This window comes from Rhineura floridana, chromosome 5 (assembly GCF_030035675.1).
Source record: "Rhineura floridana isolate rRhiFlo1 chromosome 5, rRhiFlo1.hap2, whole genome shotgun sequence".
Lineage (NCBI taxonomy): Eukaryota > Metazoa > Chordata > Lepidosauria > Squamata > Rhineuridae > Rhineura > Rhineura floridana.
Window position 1 is genome coordinate 164,355,368 of NC_084484.1, and position 18,639 is coordinate 164,374,006.

At 43.6% G+C, this 18,639-nt stretch overlaps 1 protein-coding gene across 1 annotated transcript in view; it reads left to right on the top strand.

Moving 5' to 3' along the window:
* Nucleotides 1-18,639, top strand: part of TMEM123 (transmembrane protein 123) — a 29,527-nt gene that overhangs the window by 777 nt on the left and 10,111 nt on the right. Inside the window, exons 2-3 of the mRNA XM_061628732.1 lie at nucleotides 7,416-7,481; nucleotides 17,233-17,442. Coding sequence (XP_061484716.1) covers nucleotides 7,416-7,481; nucleotides 17,233-17,442 — 276 coding nt within the window. The remainder of the gene's footprint in view (nucleotides 1-7,415; nucleotides 7,482-17,232; nucleotides 17,443-18,639) is intronic.

The following is an 18,639-nucleotide window of genomic DNA, read 5'->3' on the forward strand; positions in this document are numbered from 1 at the left end:
CCGAGCCGTCTCTACACACGTGCTTAGTGTTTGTCCGAAACAGTGCGCACTTGTTGATTTGTGCGGCTGCGCTCTTTTGTGCACATAGGTACACACGCTGTAGGCTCACTGAACATTGCGTGTGGATAACTGCACAAAATGCACAGCTCAACACAAATACACAGACTACACTTGCGGAATGTAATGGGTGAATGCCTCTCAAATTTCTCCACTTAAAAGGGGGAGTTGGCAAGGCTGGAAACTCCTCTGCCTGAATCCTTGGGAGAATTGCTGCCAGTCAGAGTAGAGAGCACTGGGGCAGATGGAGCAAGGGCTCTTAGGCTTGGTTTCGTGTGTTCAGAGGGGATCTCTGTGGCACCTTTTGTTCAAAACAGGATCATCATCCATGACCCAACAGCCTTTATTCCACTGCAAAGGGGCTGTGGTGTGAACACCGCCACAGATTGATTTACCGTGCAAGTTCTTTGCATCCTCTTGCAAAACAGACTTACAGTGGATTGAAGTTTGTTCACCGCTGGGGCGTCAGCATTGCTTTATTTATTGCTGTGCTGCAAGTAATAAACATTGCAGTGTTCTTTTTTTACTCTAAAATAGAAGGAGGGTTGTTAAACTCTGGTCCGTGAGAGGCTGTCAGGATGACACTCCAACTGGCAACCCTTGCGAACAATCTCTGTGAAATCAAAGCAAAGACCGGAGCAGGTAAACAAAGTTTGACGTACTGAAGCAAAACATTGCCTTGGAAGCAAATTCCATTGATTTCCAGAGAACCTACTTCCAAGTAAGGCTGCAGATCTTCAACATGTTTACTAAAATGCGAATCCCATCAAACCAAACCTTTATTTTTTTTCTTTGCCTAGAGAAAGAATCAAACAAATGGCGGACGTTACTGTCTAGACCAGGGTTGGTAACTTGCAGCCCATGAGCTGAATGCAGTCCTGGAACAATTTGTCCAGCGGCCTATCAAATGTAAATCACATTTCTGCTTTTACGAGCAATAATTAGCGTTAGTATTATTTATGTGGAAAGCTTTACTTTCGGTTTTCGTTAATCAGCTTCCTGTTTCATCCAAACCAGGAATCATGATTAAAGCTGACTATAGTTAGTTTAAAGAAGACAGCTTCACGACATATCATTTGAAGTTGTCTTGTTTTGAAACTCACCATAGTTACTGTTAAACCAACTTTCAATGATAATCACAGGTTTTGTTAACAACAATTCCTAGCTAGGGCAAAACCAAAAGTCGACTTTTCCAGAGTCCTTCTCCTAGCTATGTGGGAAGAGGATGGAGCTACTAAGCCCTGGCTTGCTGTGGTCCACACAGGTTAAACCATGGTTTAACCTTAGTGTGATGTGACAATACAGCCAATGAGTTATCTGTGTTGCTGTTTGAGTTGCATTCTGGGAAGGCAAAGAACCACTGCCAGTCTGCTTGAGGGAGACCTTTAAGAACCCGCAGTTGGTCCTTAGCTCTCTAGTTGATGATCACATGCCTTTTACAGTTAACCATGGTTTAGCTTTAGCATGACATGAGAAGACAGCCAATGAGTCTGTGTGTTGCTATCTCAGTTGCGTTCTGGGAAGGCAAATGGCCACTGCTATTCAGCTTCCTGAGGGGAACGTTGAGGAATCACAGCAGGTCTTCAGCACCCCAGCTGATGACATCACACCATCAAAGGTCACATGATCAATACCTTTAAAGCCTTTCATACTGATTTTGTCAACAAGCCTGAGCATCTCTGAGGGTGCTGGATGGTTTCATCCCCAGATTAGTAAAATGGAGAATGGAAGGCCCCCTGAGAACATAGAAGTTTGTTTATTTTATATTTATAGACCATCCTCCATCCCAAGTTATCAGGATGGTATGCAACAAAAGAGATAAAATACAATTAAAAACAATACAGAATGATAATAAAATTGTCTGGCTCATCTTAACTATTTAAAGCACTGGATAGGCCTGTTGACATTTTTTTAAAAAAGGTCTTCAAGAGCTATCTGAGGGTTAGAAGTGAGAATGTCTGCTGAATCTCTGCTGGAAGAGTGTTCCATAGCATGGGACTGGTGGCACCAAAAGTTGAAGCCAGTTGGGCTTCTGAAACAGGGACAGCTAACAGCATTTCTCTGGATGATCTTGCTGATCAAGCTGGGATACAGGCAGCCCTTAGAGCATCATGGACCCAAGTTGTTCAGGGCTTTTGCTATTAATGCAAGAGCCTTGAACCTGGCCCAGCATACAATATGGGCAGCCAGTGCAGCTGCTTTAGCACAGGTGTTGCATGCTGTTGGCCCTCTGCCCGCATCAGCAGTCTTGCTGCTGCATTCTGTACTAGCTGGAGCTTCCTGATCAGGCCTAGGGGCAGCCCCCCATAGAGTGCATTGAATGGTTGACTGTTCCTGTTTGAGATGGCCTGTCCTTGGAAAAGAGCGCATGACACTGCAAAGCAAACTAGTTAGAAAATATTGTCTAACAGCTGTAAGAAGATAATTGAGGCTTTACCATTATCTCTTTCTGGGTTATAAATCAGTCTTTCTCGCCCCTTGAGAAACATGGAGGGAATTGTGCAAAATTTAATGTGCAGTAAAATACCCTTTGAGAACCAGTGTGGTGTAGTGGTTAAGGTGTTGGACTACAATCTGGGAGACCAGGGTTCGAATCTCCAGATAGTCTTGAAGCTCACTGCATGCTCTTGGGCCAGTCATTGCCGCTCAGCCTCATGAAAACCCTATTCATAGGGTCGCCATAAGTCGGAATCGACTTGAAGGCAGTACATTTACATTTATTTAAAATACCCTTTAGCAGAGGCGGTTAGCACAATTGTCTTGAAATACATGCAATTTCTGCTACTACTCAGGATTTATTTGTGAAAAGGGGGGACTTTCTAGTAATAAACGTGACTTGCATTCCTGTATCTCAGCTGATTTATGACCTCATCCCAAGGTCAAAGTAGACTTCGCAGTAAACCGCCACTGCGAGGCTTGCTTCCCACTCTGTGCCATGTAGTGGATTAACATTGTGGCATTTCACATCTTACCCAGTCACACACACACACCCCAAATCCACCATCAGGAGATAGTAATGTGAACCCCATATATGGACAAATACAGAACCTTGTGACAGCCGTGACACAAGGTAAATGACACGAAGTAGACATGGAGGAAGACAGGAAGCTGCCTTACACGGAGACAGACCTTTGGTCCGCCTAGCTCAGTACTGTCTGCACTGACTGGCAGCAGCTCTCCAGGATTTTAGACAGGAAGTCTCTCCCAGCCCTACTTGGAGATGCCAGGGGTTGAACCCAGGACTTTCTGCATGCCAAGCATCTGCTCTGCCACTGCGCTATGGCCCTTCTCCATGGAGGAAGGAGAGAGCTGCACATTTTCTGTTGTCACATTTCCTGTAAATGTCCAGTAGCTTTGAACAGTGTAAGGGAATTTCAGATTTCACTTGGGAAAGGGCAGTTTCGATACTCCTCCTTGGTTGACAAAAGGCAAACAATTTAAATATTTCATGTGAGTTTTTGCAAAAAGTTTTAAAAAACTGTGATGATGCATCTCATGATATGTGTGGCTCCCAGTGTTTTTCCTTCTGATTTTCCGCTCCCTTTCTACACTTCCCAGCTGTTTTCTTTTCCTCTTTCTCCAGCCTGGGTGTCAGCAAACAGATACTGTCTCAGAACCAAAATATACACCTGCATGGCCATTCTTACATCATATAAAGCATGCTTTCACCACTGTCATGCACTAAATAAACATTATTATTAGGGCTAAGCCAAAAGAGGGATATTTCATGGATATTTCCATCAGTGTGACAAGGTGCCTCTTTGGCATCTCTCTCTTCACCCACCCATCCCCCTGAATTGCTGCAAAAGAAGATGAAAGTGTTTGTCCTATTTAGGAAGCAATGCTGTCATTCTGAATGGGTGTCATTTGCTGTTAGGGATAATAAAGTTCCCACCATGATCCCTGATTGGCTAGGATTAGTGCAGGAAACATGAATAACACTCTAAATTGCCTTTATCTGCCCTCAGTAACATTGTGCGTAACCATATCTAATTGGGGTAGCATTGTGAGGTGGTCATGCTCATTATGTGGCCTTTGATTAGCTGGGATCATGGATATCATTGTGAAATGGTCATGCTCACTACATGGTCTTTGGTTGGCTGGGATCAATCTTTAGAAGGCGAAAGAAGCATTAGCCAAGGAGGGAAGTGGCATCAGAGTAGCACTAAGGGAACAATGGCAGCAAACAGCTTTAGGAGAAGAGGAAAGATTTATACATGTACTACAGATTCTTTTGAAAAATATTGTTGTATTAACCACCCTTCAACCAGGAACCTCCTTTTAACAAAGGCTTTTTAAAAGGTGAAACTGACCAGCTTTGCTTTGCTGTGGATAAACTTTCAAGCCTGTGCCTTTACTTTAAGGTAAAACTGACTAGCATGTGTCTTTGCTTTGCTATCAATAAACTGATAGCCTGCTTTGCTAGGATGAAACTGACAAGCCTGTGTGTTTGCTTTGCCTTAAAGAGATTTCTTGCTTTCTCTTGGGGCTGGGGAGGGAAGGATCCAGTGTAATTCAGAGGAGAGGCGGGGAAGGTGCTGGGTAGGCACCCTTTAAAGCCCCTGTTGAAGCTGCTCCCACTATCTATGGGCGAGTGTAGCAACCTATCCCTGTTCTTTCCATGTTATGCCTACCTCTGGTACCAAAGTTTCTGTTAAAGAAGTAATGTCCAGGAAAGCATCTACTTTGTTAACTGAGGTATTACTGTACAGCCTTTCTCTTATCTGCATTGCTTCCTTTTTCCCCGCTTTGTCATTTTTTGGTGTAGGGTTTGTCACTCCATTTACCACACGCCTGGGGCGGGTTGCAGAAGTTCTTGGCAAGCGGCCTGGTAGAAGAAAGAGGAAGCCTACATGCAGTGCTGTGGCAAAGAAGCTGACTGCTACTGTGTTTATCCCAAAGCTGATCTGTGGCAGTTGCACAGACATCTCTCCCTCGTCCTCTGTTTCTAAAAGTAGTTGGAGGGAGATATTGGGGGTGGAGTATAAACCTTGTGGCTGTGTGCTCTGTTCTTCCTGCTCACGTCGCCGGCCTCAGGGAGGATATTGCGGTTTGTGAAAGCAAAGTTTCCAGTGACGCCCAAACAGGGAAATGATGGTTTAATGCACGGATGGGGAATCTGTAGCTCTCTAGATATTGCTGAATTCATATCGGCACCAGCCAGCACAGCCAATGGTTAAGGGAGATGGGAGTTGTAGGCAACTGGAGGGTCATAGGTTCCCCATCCATGGTTTAAGTACTGCTTACAAGCTATGATGGTGTGGGGGACCTGTGGCCCTCCAGAAGTTTTTGACTCCAATTTCCATCAGCCTCAGCCATCATGGCCAATGGTTGGGGATGATGGGAGTTGTAGATAAGCAACATCTGGAAGGCCACAGGCCCCCGTCCCCAAACTAGGGTAAGAAACCTAGGCTTATCTGTTTCACAATCCAGATGTCATAAAAAATGGTTGTTTAGCAGACGATGATCTCTTAAAGAAAGATGAGGGCGGAGTGAGGACAGAGCACAAAGGTACAAGGCTTGCACTTGAACTGATAAACTGTGATTAATAATGTGATATCTGAACCGGACCTCTGTTGCAGCCCCAGATTGAAGCAGAAAAGTCCCACTGAGGTCAACAGGATCTCCTTACAATTAAGTTTGCATGAGATTGCATCGCTCTGGTGAAAGTCCCATCAAACAGGATATTCATCATATTTCCAAAAAGTTACTCTGCATGGGCTAGACAGATCCCATTACTAATTGCATCATTGTAACATGGCATTGCATGTGGTATTGTGGGCATTCTGTTCAGTTGTAAGGACAGACTCTCAGCCAACTCTTGAAGACCTAGGTAGAATGCATAAAGATGTTTTTTCAGACAGGTTCAGTTGTTGATGTCAGTGTCTCCAAATTCAAGATCCTGGAGATTACCATGACTATCCCAAGTATAATGGATCTGTCACCACAAAGGAGCTGTTCTGTGCCATTGTACTTTTGAACTCTCTGCCTGTTGACATCAGGCAGGCACCTTTGCTGTATTCTTTTTGGTGCCTGCTTAAAACATTTCGGTTCTTGCAAGCTTATCCAGACACATAGATGTTGGTGTGGTTAAATCTCTTTAGTTTAATTTATTTAATTGTTTTTAAGAAATGTTTTGTTTGCAACTGTTTTATTGATAATATTAATGTCTCTTATAAACTGCCTAGAGGTTGTGGTTTTTTACAGTCAAGCAGTATAAAAATTTTGTTAAACAAAAATAAACAGATTGTGCTGGTAGTTACAAGGTTCTTGCATTTAGCAAGGAGTTGGATTAGATTGGAGGTGGGGATCAGGCTGGCAGGCTGGATCCTAGGCTCCCCCATCCCAGCGGGCACTTTGATATGTGGGTAGGACTCTGTCACCTGTCGATCACCTGATGTCATTACAGTATCAGGTAACCCATTGTCCCTTTGTAGTGCCACTTGGATTTCAAGGTGAGTTAAAAAGGAAAATTCAAGCCAATCAGGTCTTGAAGTCAGTGCTTATCAGCTGCTCAGTGCTAACTTCACACCCTGGTTTCAGAGGGAATAACTGTACTGCAGAGTTCCCAGACAGGAAGCTTACTGTCACCACTGATCAGCAATGACAGCAAGCCTCCCTTGCCAAGTAACAATGGGGAGCGCTCCCCATTGTTCATTGGCATCTATATCTCTACCTGCCCCACATCTGATGTCACATATGTCATCAGGTGTGGGGCAGGTGGGCGTGGTTATGGGGAAGTGGCCTTGTGGGCCAAATTGGGACCCATTCTAGGCCTAATTTAGGCCTACAGGCTGGAGGTTTCCCATGCCTGGACTAGATGGTGTCCAGGTTCAGTAGATTACGTCAGTGTCTCCAAATCAAAGCTCTTAGAGGTTATCATGAATATCCCAAGCTTGATGGCTCTCTTACCATGAAGAAGTAATCCTGTGCTATTGTACTTTTAGTTGCAAGATTCTCGCATTTATGAAGGAATTGGACTAGATGATTTTCAATGCCCTTTCCAATTCTGTGAGACATGTGCAGTCCTGTTAACCTTAGTAGGACTTACCTGCTCCATATGGTCTGCATGAGGGAATGTCTCCTGGGTGATTTGCAAACATTCATATACATACTACTTTCTCCTGCGATCTGTGGCAGGTAGCTAGAAGTGAAACCTTGCACTAGCCTCCTGTACTATGACAGAATGACTCCATGGAGGGTTGTTTACAGGATTGATGTACGTTGGCTCATATTGTGTAAAAAGTTTGTTTTTAATTTGCATGGCTGCATAGAAATTATTAAGAGCCTGGAGACTTGGGGGTTTGAAAGATAAAACAGTGCAAATATTTATCACTGTGTATGTATGTTTGTTTCAGTGAGTTCCCAAGGAACAAATCGGACCATCACCACCTCAGTTTCTCCCCATTCAAATTCGACAACAAGTAAGTCTCTGCTTAGTCTTTTTTTTCCTGCTGAAAGATGAAAGCATTTGCATCTGTAGCCCAAGACAAGGGCTTATCCAAACAGCTTGGGGGATTGCATATCTGTTATGTGTAATCACATAAATAGGATTGAGCACAAAGGATGACTTGGGGAAGGCAAGGACATCCTTGCAGGGCTCACTGCTCAGGGATAATATCTCAATCAACATATCTTTTTTCACACACATAAAAGAGCAGACTGAAAGTTTAAGGTTACTATTCAAAGGACACATCCTTGGAAGCAAGTTCCATTAAATTAATGGGTTTCTGAGGAGGTGGCAGTGAGTGTGGCATTTCATCCTATCCTTCAAGGAGCTCTGGGCTTCATATATTATATCTCCAACAACAATCTCCCAACAACACTGTTGGGTAAGTTAAAGGGGCTGTATAAATATAGGTAAGATCCTCCGTGGTGCAGAGTGGTAAGCGACGGTAACGCAGCCGAAGCTCTGCTCACCGCCGGCGTTCGATTCCAACCAAAGTCGAATCTCCAATAAAAGGGGTCGAGGTCCACTCAGCCTTCCATCCATCTGTGGTCGGTAAAATGAGTACCTGGCATATGCTGGGGGGTAAAGAAAGGCTGGGGAAGGAACTGGCGATCCCACCCCATATATACGGTCTGCCTAGTAAACGTCACAAGACGTCACCCTAAGAGTCAATAACGACTCGCACTATAAGTGCGGGGACACCTTTACCTTTATAAATATAGGTATAGATAAAAGTAGATAGGGCCATAGCACAATGGTAAAGTGCTTTTTAAAAAAAACTGAAGGTCCCAGGTTCAGTCCCTAGCATCTCTAGGTAGGGATGGGAGAGGCCCTTGTCTAAAAGCCTGGAGAGCCACAGCCAGTCAGTGTAGAGGCAATACCAAATTAGATGGACAGATGGTGTGACTCTGTGTAAGGCACCTTCCAGTGAAAGAGAGTGACTGGCCCAGAGTCATCTAGTAAATTTCATGGTGGCTCAGGGATTTGAATCTGTGTTTCTTAGGTCTCAGTTTAATTACACCATACTGGCTGTCAGCTGTTAAGCAAGAGGTTTAGTTGATTAATTAGTTAGATTAATTGATTTTTAAAAATGTCCTTCATATATCAGTAGAGATGTGAAGACCAGGAAAAGAATTGAAAAATTGAGGAGGGAGGGAGAGAAAGTGTTTATTCCCATTTCCCCCCCTTTTTTTCCCAGGGAAAAAGGGGAAAAACCCATTTCCCCCCATTTTTCTATTTTTCCCCTGATTTTTTTTTAAAAAAATGTTTATAAAATTATTAACATTGTTCTGTTAACACATATGTGTTATGACAAAAAAAGCATTGTTAAATTTTGTTAATGATAATATATATATATATTAAATCATTAAAAACACCCAGCAAGTGCTTGCAAAATCCTTGAATGGCATACACTGTTTTAGCAGCAACATCAAATTTCCCTTCCATCACCGTCAACCTGATATTGCTTATGTTGGAAGAGACACTTCTTCCTGGAGTCTGCTGTGATATGTGCAGTCATCATCCAAAAACAGAGAATCAGTGACTTTTTTCTTCTGCTGCAAATTTGATTGGTCAGTTTATTGTTTGCCTTTTAATCCATTAATTTTTTCTAATCCCGTGCAAGACAAGTTTGTAAAGAAGCTTAGTTAGAACAGGGCTGTCAACAGCTGTCCTTTACAATCAGGTGGAGATTATGGACTCCCCCTCCCCCCAAAAAGCTGCACTCCACTTCCTTTCCAAAGGCATCTTTCCAAAATGGGACCTGAGCATCAATTTTAACAGAATGTAGGACAGCTTTAGAAAAGACAGTATCACCCAGCATTTTCAGGCACTGCCAGCTTTGAAACCCTAATGATGCCAGTAGCCCTGTAATCATGCTATAGGCATTAGTGTGTGTGTTGCTGGGCTCTGTACACAATATATATAACAGGATATTCATGTCACCATAGCTATTTGCAAGGGTGGAGGAAACTTGTTTACAAAACGTTAAGAGCTACCTTAGGGAGAGAGACGGAGTCTTGGACCTTTTAACAAACAGAGGCACATTCTGATCTTTTCTTTTCTTGCTTGGAAACCACATGAGTGGGGAGGGGCAGACCAGGCTGTGCCCCAGAGAGAAGGCATTCTTCTGTGTTTTTTACTTTATTTTATTTATAACATTTCTATTTACAAAAACATTCTTTGGGCAGGTCACAAATAAAGTTAAAAATCATGTAGTACAAAAATGGAACATGCATATAACATTTAAAACATCTGAATAAAATAAGCAACAGGAAACAATAATAGTGCAGAGGATTTTAAAAAGCACTAAAACTGAAAAAAAACCTATTTGGGGGTGAAGCAATGTCTTCATCTGATGCTAAGAAGACTGCAGTGTACCAGGTGAGCCCCTCTTGAAAGAGCATTCCACAATTAGGGTGCTGCCCCTGAAAAGGCACTGCCTCATGTGGCCATCTGCCTCCCCTTTTCTTATCCAAAATGACAAACAGCCCTGCACTGGCTACACGCACATGTTTCGCTGCTGGGAATAGGCATACATGGCAAACTGAGCAGGATCAAACCTTAAGAACGTAAGAGCCTGCAGGATCAGGCCAATATCCTATCTAGTCAGGAATCCTGGTCTCACAGTGGCCAACCAAGCAGGACCTGATTGCAAAGAGCATTGTCCCCTCCTTAGGTTTCCAGAAACTGGTATTCAGAAGCATACCACCTCCAACCATGGAGGCCGAACATAGCCATCATGGCTAGTAGTCATTGACAGCCTTATCCTGCATAAATCTGTCTAATCTTTTAAAGCCATCCAAGCCATCTTGTGGGAGCGAATTCTATAATTTAACTATGTGCTGTGTGAAGAAGTGCTTTCTTTTGTAGTACCATACTACTTTAAATAGTCATGATTTCTCCCGAAGCATCCTGGTAACAGTAGTTTCTGAAGGGTATTGAGAGTTGTTAGGAGACCCCTATTCCCCTCAAAGAGCTACAGTTTCCAGAGTTCTATAGGAAGAGGGATTGGTTGTTAAACCACTTCCCAGGATTTTTTGGCAGAAGCCATGACTGTTAAAGGGGCATAATAGAGCTTTCAATGTATGGTGCAGAAACAATATGCTAAGGCAGGAGTAGCCGATGTGGTGCCATCCAGATAGCAGTTAGCAGTGTTTACAGATCAGTGTGGTGGGTGGCTGGGAGTTAAATTTCTGGTATGCATCAAAATCAATCAAACTTACCCAATCTCTGCTGTCCAGAATTGCCTTCCTGCCAGGGTGGAAAAATGTACTCTGGGATTTCTTCTCAGAAGAATGTCTACATGTCCAGCAGTCCATGAAATTCACACATCAAACTCCTACTATCTTGTAGTTATTCAGAATAACTTTTTAAAATGTCTAATTTGTTATATTCTCTGATCTAAAGGGTTCTACTGACTTTTGAGAAACTTTTCTTGTGGAATTGTTGGTCCGAACATTTAGCTCCAGTTTGTGTGTCTGGATCTAGAACAAAGGCACTGAAGGCAACCCCCCACCACCACCACACACACACCCAAAAAACCAAATCAACTTGAATGTTTCATCATGGATTAATTATCTGCTTGGAAGAAAGCCGCAGCTTGGCATGTTGCCATGTGCATGTTAGGGCAAGATATGGCCCAAGTGATTGTTTGTATGACTTTTACTGGCAAAAACAAAAGTTGCCTTATATTTTTGAAAGGCTTTCTTTTCTGTATTGCATTTTTTGTCCTCCTTTGAGAACAGTTAAGCACTCCGGGTAAGTTTCAGCTCTGAAACTATTTAACATTGGTTTTAATTGTCCATGTTGTTGCTTAAGTTCTGTTTTGATTCATTTTGCTTTTGGTGAAAATCTTGATTTATTATATGATTGAAGGTCATATGTTATATTTTAAAAATGATCTCAGCCATGGAAAATATTGGGTGGTATACAACTAAACAGTTCTGATACCACAAGGAGTTTCAGCAGCACATTGAAACTTCCTTTCAGTGCAACCCTTGAATCTGTTCTGGCTCATTCAACCCTCTGGAGCAGATTTACGGGCCCAGAAGGGATGCTTGGGGAGAGGAGAGTGTATGGAAGTTCCATTGCCCAGCTAAAACTCCTTACACTCGCACAGGGATTCCCAAACTGTGGTTAAGCTTCATTCAGGTGGTCTGCAGCATGTCTGTGAATTTGTGGTTGGAGATGGGAGATGGTGTATAAAATATTCATATCGGTTTTTAATTGTATTTTTATTGCTTCTTTTATTTATAACAATATTTTCAAATTGTAATTCAATAAAACGTTATATATAAGAAATAAAAGACAGAATAAAAATGCAACTAAAAATCATACAGCATCTAGCACAGCACATGACAATTGCTACAATGGGCACAAAAGTCATTAGTGGTCCACCAAAACTCTGAGCAATCTTCAACTGATTCGAGGGGGGGGAAGTTTGGGAACCACAGCGCTAGCAGAACTGTTTAGTTGGATACCGCCAATTTAAGTTTTAACTTTCTCCCAGCCCCATTCCCCGAGGGATGGGAATATACTTTTCACATGTTCCAAGAGGGAACAAAGAGGGAAGTGGGATGGACCCCCTCTGCCTCCTTGTGTTCAGCATAACCAGTGAAAGAGCCTCTGTGCGTTTGGGGGTGCCTGACTATGCAAGTTCCCTAATTGCACATACAGAGACTACACACGTGCATTTTGTACATGTGCAGGCTCTTTTACAAGTTATGCTGAATGCAAGCAGAGGGTGGGGAGAAAATTCAGGCTTCTTCTTCCCTCTCTGTGCATGCGCGCACACACATTCACTATAATGCTTGAAGGGTGTTGTTGGGCCTACACAATTATTTGAGAATGTGTGGAAACTTTCTCAGTCTGTTTGAGACGGAGCTGCAGGAGTATGACAGCTGAAAAATGTGGCACAATGGACATGAGACTTGCCTCCCAGGGCAGTGCCTGTATCCATGGACCTCCTAAGTCAGACCTTACTTCCTCCATGCAGCTGCCCCCACAGGGCAGCTTCGTGTGGCTACAATTCCCTGAGTGGTTTAATAGTCAAGCCCTCTTCCCAGGGAATTCTAGCTCTGTAAAGGGAATTGGGGTCTCCTAACAACTCTCAGCACCCTTAACAAACTACAGCCCCCAGGATTTGGTGGGGGGGAAAGCCATAACTGTTAAAAGTGGTCAGATGCCACTTGATATGTATCGTTCAGATGGCACCCAAATTGACCCATTATAATATTGAACTAGCAGCGTGACTTCTTGTGGGTTTAACTTGGGCATTGAAAGTACTGCATGAAATAAGGCACACTTTGATGCTCCATGAAGGTTATCCTCCTTTTGGAGGGTTTGCTTTCCAGCATTTGAAATGTGGCCTGCAACATGTATTTTATGTGTTCTTATATTTCACACATGCTTCACAAAGGAGCTGAACTTCTAATTGCTGCACGGTGAGTACATCAGTGAAAGAGCCTGGTGGCCAATAAGCCTTAATTAATACTGTTTTGAAACTCCTCTTTGGGGGCCATAAAGTGCACCTTGTACGACGAGAGAGATGTTTGAGGATGTGTGCAGTTTCATTTGAAAAAAACCACAACTCATCTGTTTACAATGCACCAAAGAGGACTGTTCTTTGCGACTTCCCTTTTTAAGGTTTGCTGCAGGATGCACCAGAGCAACATTCGCAAAAGGCCTGCTCCTTTCACTGCCCCCATTTCACCTAGCATCCCCGCCACAACATGGCTAGTGAACTGTGTTTTGGCAAGCAAATTGCTATGTTGCTGTAAATTGCGGGGGGAGATTTTTCAGACCATGTGCTGCATTCCCTTATGGAAGCCACATACCAGTGGTGGGCAGTGTCGGAGGCAAAGGCAGGTGGAGCAACAAATGTACATTTTTCCATTTGTACAGTGGGCTAGTTCTCTACACACAGATCTCTGTCTTCCACCCTAGCAAGCGAAAGACTATCAGAGTTGAGGGATATACGGGCGTAGGAAGCTGCCTTACACCAAGTTCAGACCGTTGGTCCATCTAACTCAGTGTTGTCTATGCTGACCGGCAGTGGCTTTCCAGGGTTTCTACCTAGAGATTCTAGGAATTGAACTTGGGACCTTCTACATGTAAAGCAAATGATCTACCACTGGACCATGACCATTCCCACATTCCAGCCAGGCAAAAACACTCAAGGAAGATGTGAAGCAGGCAAGGTGAGGGACATGGCCTGGAGAGAAGGGGTGTGGCTGGGGAGGAGGTGTGCCTGGGGAGAGTTCCAAGGACCAGATAGAGACGGCTGGAGGGCTGCATTTGGCTCCAGGCCTGAGGTTCCCCACCCATGCTGTAAACAACAGTGGAAATAAAGAGGAAATTTGATGATTGGATGAAGAAGCATGGAAATTCCTGACATTTCTCAGTAGCCTCCCAAAATGTGAAGTACGGCCAGGAAATAATCAACATTTACCAAGGCTGCGCTGTTTACTGTAACAGGCGACACATGCTTTGATTCAAGCTGCTGCGCTATTTTCTACCAGCTTTTCAAAACGCATCACTAAGGAATACATGTTTGATGTAAATTTGACACACACCCGGGGGGGTGGGGGGTTGATGCAATCCATCTTCTTCTCATTGGTGAAAATTCAGCTGCTACAAAAGTGAATGGGGAGGCGTTTGTGTATTTCATCTCCTTAGCAAAAGCTAAGCTTGGCTTGCCAAGGTTAAAACAAAGAATGGAATGCTGTTGCACAAGTTCTGGTTGACATCTGATGTTTTCTCATCTTTGAGGCTGGTTTATATTAAGGACATTCTTCTGCGTTCAGTGGTAATCAGCAGTTTGATATGCAAATGCCACCAGTTGTGGGCTTTTGTGATAATGTGGCCTTTAATACTGAACAAATGTACTCGTGTGTTCTGCTAGATCAGTCTTTCCCAACCTGGTGCCCTCCAGATGTTTTAACCTACAACTCCCATCAGCCCCAGCCAGCTCAATTGTTCCCCACCCCTGGGTTAAAGGATACAGATGGCATCCTTGCCCCTCTCGGGCAGGGAAGAGAAAGCTAGCTGGACCATGATATTGAATGCTTTCGTTTGAGAGGCTTTACTTTGGGGAAGGGCTGTGGCTGAGTGGCAGAGCATCAGCTTTGCATGCAGATGGCCCCAGGTTCAATCCCCGGCATCTCCAGCCAAGGCTGGAAGAGAGCCCTGTTTGAAATCCTGGAGAGCTGCTGCCAATCAATGTAGACAGTACTGAGCTAGATAAGCCAATGATCTGACTCAGTCTAAGGCAGTTTCCTGTGTTCCTAAGGGAGAGGCCCTGGGCCACCCAAAGGAGGCAGTGGTAAAGCAACTCCTGAAGAAATCTAGCCTGGACCAAGAAGATCTTAATAATTTTAGACCTGTGGCAAATGTTCCCTTCCTGGGGAAAGTCTTTGGGTGGTTGCTAGTCACCTTTGGAGGAAACTGATTTTGCAGATCTCTTTCAATCAGATTCAGACCCAGTTTTGGCACAGAAACTGCCTTGGTCATCCTGGGTGAAGACTCGTGTTGGGGGAAAGATGAGGACTGTGACCCTGTTGATTCTCCTTGATCTCTTGGTGGCTTTTGATACCATTGGCCCTGGTATTCTTTGGCGTGACTGGCTCAGTTGGGGATTGGAGGCATTCCAGTGGTTCTGCTTCTAGTTGGATGGATAGCTTCAGAAGGTGGTTCATGGGGGATATTGCTCAGCCCCATGGGTTCTCCAGTATGGGGTCCCACAGGGGTCAGTTCATTCCCCCATGTTATTAAATTTATATGTGAAATCACTGAGTGGGGTCATATGAGGTCTTGGAATGCATTGTCATCCGTATGTCAGTGACATGCAGCTCTCCTTTTCAGCAAGGCAGCAAAAGTACTGAATCAGTGCTTGGTTGTGATAATGGACTGGATGAAGGCCAATAAACCGAAGCTTAATCCACTGCTGTCATTTGAGGCTCATTGTGGCCTCGGTGGTGCAGAGTCCCTTCCATCAGCTTCGGCTAGTTGCCTAACCCTATCTGGACAGGGATAACTTGGCTCCAGCAATCTATGCTCAGGTAGCCTCGAAACTGGATTACTGCTATGTGCTTTGCATGGGGCTGCCTTTCAAAACTGTTTGGAAACTGCAGCTAGTGTACAAAGCGGCTGCTCAACTGCTCACAGGCTCTGGGTGAGTTGACAATGTAACACTGATCCTGGCACAGCCTTACTGGTTGCCTATACATTCCTGAGCCCAGTTCACAGTGCTGGGTTTGACCTATAAAGCCCAATACTGTTCAGGACCCCAATATCTTTCATAGCACCTCTCCTGATAGAACCTACCTGGACCTTTCGGTCTTCATCTGAGGCCCTCCTCCAGCTGCCCCCTCTGAGGAAGATTTTGGATGGTAGTGAGAAGTAAGAGGGCCTTTTCATTTGTGTACCCCTGCTTCTGGAATGCTCTCCCCAGTAGATCCGCCTGGTGCCATCCTTAACATCCTTTCAGTACCAGGTAAAAACATATCTCTTCTCCCAGGCATGATTTTGCTGTCTATTGATGGTATGTTTTTGTTGTCGCAGTTTTTGCTGCGGTTTTATTGGATGTGTTTTAGAGGGTATTGTGTGACTTTAATAGTAAATAGGAAAAACAGAAGGGAGTAGAAAAAGAGGAAGGCCAAACAAGAGATGGATTGATTCCATAAAGGAAGCCACAGACCTGAACTTACAAGATCTGAACAGGGTGGCTCACGACAGATGCTGTTGGAGGTCGCTGATTCATAGGATCTCCATAAGTTGTAGTGGACTTGAAGGCACATAACAACAACAATAGTAATGCATTGTTCTTTTGTTCTGATTTTATGCCATGCTTTGTGCTTTTAAATTTTGCAAGCGGCTTGGAGACTCTTAAGAGTTAAGTGACTGATAAATGAATTTAATAATATTTATGTATTTATTTGTTTGTTTATTTAAAATATTTCTATCTCGCCCTTCTACCCTATGATAGGGCACTCAGGGCGGCTTACAAAAATAAAATCAAACACGTACATAATAAAATTGTAAACAATAAAATCACAAAAACATTAAAATAAATTAAAATACATAATTCTTTCAGCTGTCTGCCCAGTTCTGAGCTAGCACCTATGCAGTGTTCTTTATGGCCAGGGACATTTTCTGCAAGCATGAGGGCAACATACATGCCAAATCCTTAGAAGTGCAGTGCTTGTTAAGGAAAGAGTTATATTGAAACTTAAGTGTTACTATTGGGTAGGTAAACTAGCTGTGCGCACAATGACGAACACAGCTATTTCTGTGGTTAACAGCTGTCCTTCTTAATGCTGCTGCTGTGATTTACACAAATGGTTGTGGCTGCTCCTGTGTTTATGGACATTCCCCACTAAAGATTCTTCCTTTTAGGGAAGGTGATCGAGAGGGGGATGTCACATCCAAGAGGGGTGAAATTGTAGTGTCAGCCAGCCTTGCTGAGGGATTAGAGGTGACCTGTTCTTGCAGCAGCGCAATTTCCCATTTTGCAAGCCACAAGCAGTATATAAATTGGCTTTAAATTCCTACTGTTAATGAATGAATGAATGAATGAATGAATGAATGAATGAATGAATGAATGAATGAATATGGTATTATCATTTTTTTACGTGTGTGTTGGCAGGAGCTCTGTACAGTCCCTTTCTAATATTTCTAATATTTACTACAACATAATCGTAAAACTATTATTACAATGTTTACAGGTCTTCCTAAACATACTACTTCTGCCACAACCCATAATGCAACAAACATAACCACCCCGGCTATTTCTACCACTACGGCTGCCGTCCATGCAACCACTGCCGCCAAAACTGAAAATGGAACCAGTGTGAAGCCCACGCCAAGCAAATCTGTGGCACCTAATTCGACAGCAGTGACCTCCAAAACTGCACTGCCTTCTGTTTCTGTGACTGGTATGTGCTGATCTTCTTATTTCCTATTGGACTCAAGCTGTTATCTTCCAGGTTGCATGAAGGCCTCATTCCAGGCCAGCAAATATATATATATATATATAACAGATGCTGAAGACATTCCTCTTTACACTGGCCTTTGACAGCTGAGTTAGATATTTTTTAGGAGTCACCTTATTCTCTTGAATGTAATTTGTTTAAGCTGAGTTTATTATTGTATTTTTAACACTGTTGTAATCCTGTAGCCCTGGAACCTCATGGTGAAGAGTGGGTAAGAAATCTAAATAATAAAAGTAGTAATAGTTGTTACTGAAGCCCGCAAGCAGGACATGAACATGGCAGCCCTCAAAAAGGGGGAGTGTTTCCACAGACATACTGAGCTTGGTCTGTTCCAGGCTCTTGGGAGGAGCTGCTGGTGGAAGTGAATAGTTTTAAACTTCAGGCAGGGACACTGAAAGCAATACCTGGCCCAAGCTACCAGAAAGAAAATCATTTATCCCAAATTCAGTAAGAACATAGGAACACAAGAAGAGCTCCTGCTGGATCAGGCCAAAGGCCCATCTAGTCCAGCATCCAGTTCTTACGGTGGCCAACCAGATGCCTATGGGAAGCCCGCAAATAGGACATGAGTGCAGCAGGAATCTTCCCATTTGTGAATTCCAACAACTGATATTCAGAAGCATAGGCCACATTCATACCATACATTTATTCCACTATGATTCCACTTATAAACAATCATGGCTTCCCCCAAAGAATCTTGGGAAGTGTAGTTTGTGAAGGGTGCTGAGAGTTGTTAGGACACTCCTATTCTTCTCACATACCTACAGTTCTCAGAGTGATTTAACAGTCAGGCCCTCTTCCCAGAGAACTCTGTAAATTGTAGCTCTGTGAGGGGAATAGGGGTCTCCTCTCAGCACCCTTATCAAACTACAGTTTCTAGAATTCTTTGGGGGAAGCCATGACTGTTTGGATCATAGTGGAATAACTGTATGGTGTGAATGTGGCCATACTGCTGTGGAGGTAGAACGTAGCCATGGTGGCTCCCAGCCATTGATTGCCTTATCCTTCATGAAATGGCTTAATGAGAATGGGTTGTGAGAAATAGGCAAAGGTTCGCTAGCATGGTCTACCAAGCACACCTGTTATGGGTTCTCAGAAAAAGGACGCTGAATAAGATCAGATAAGAGCACCGGGAGGGAT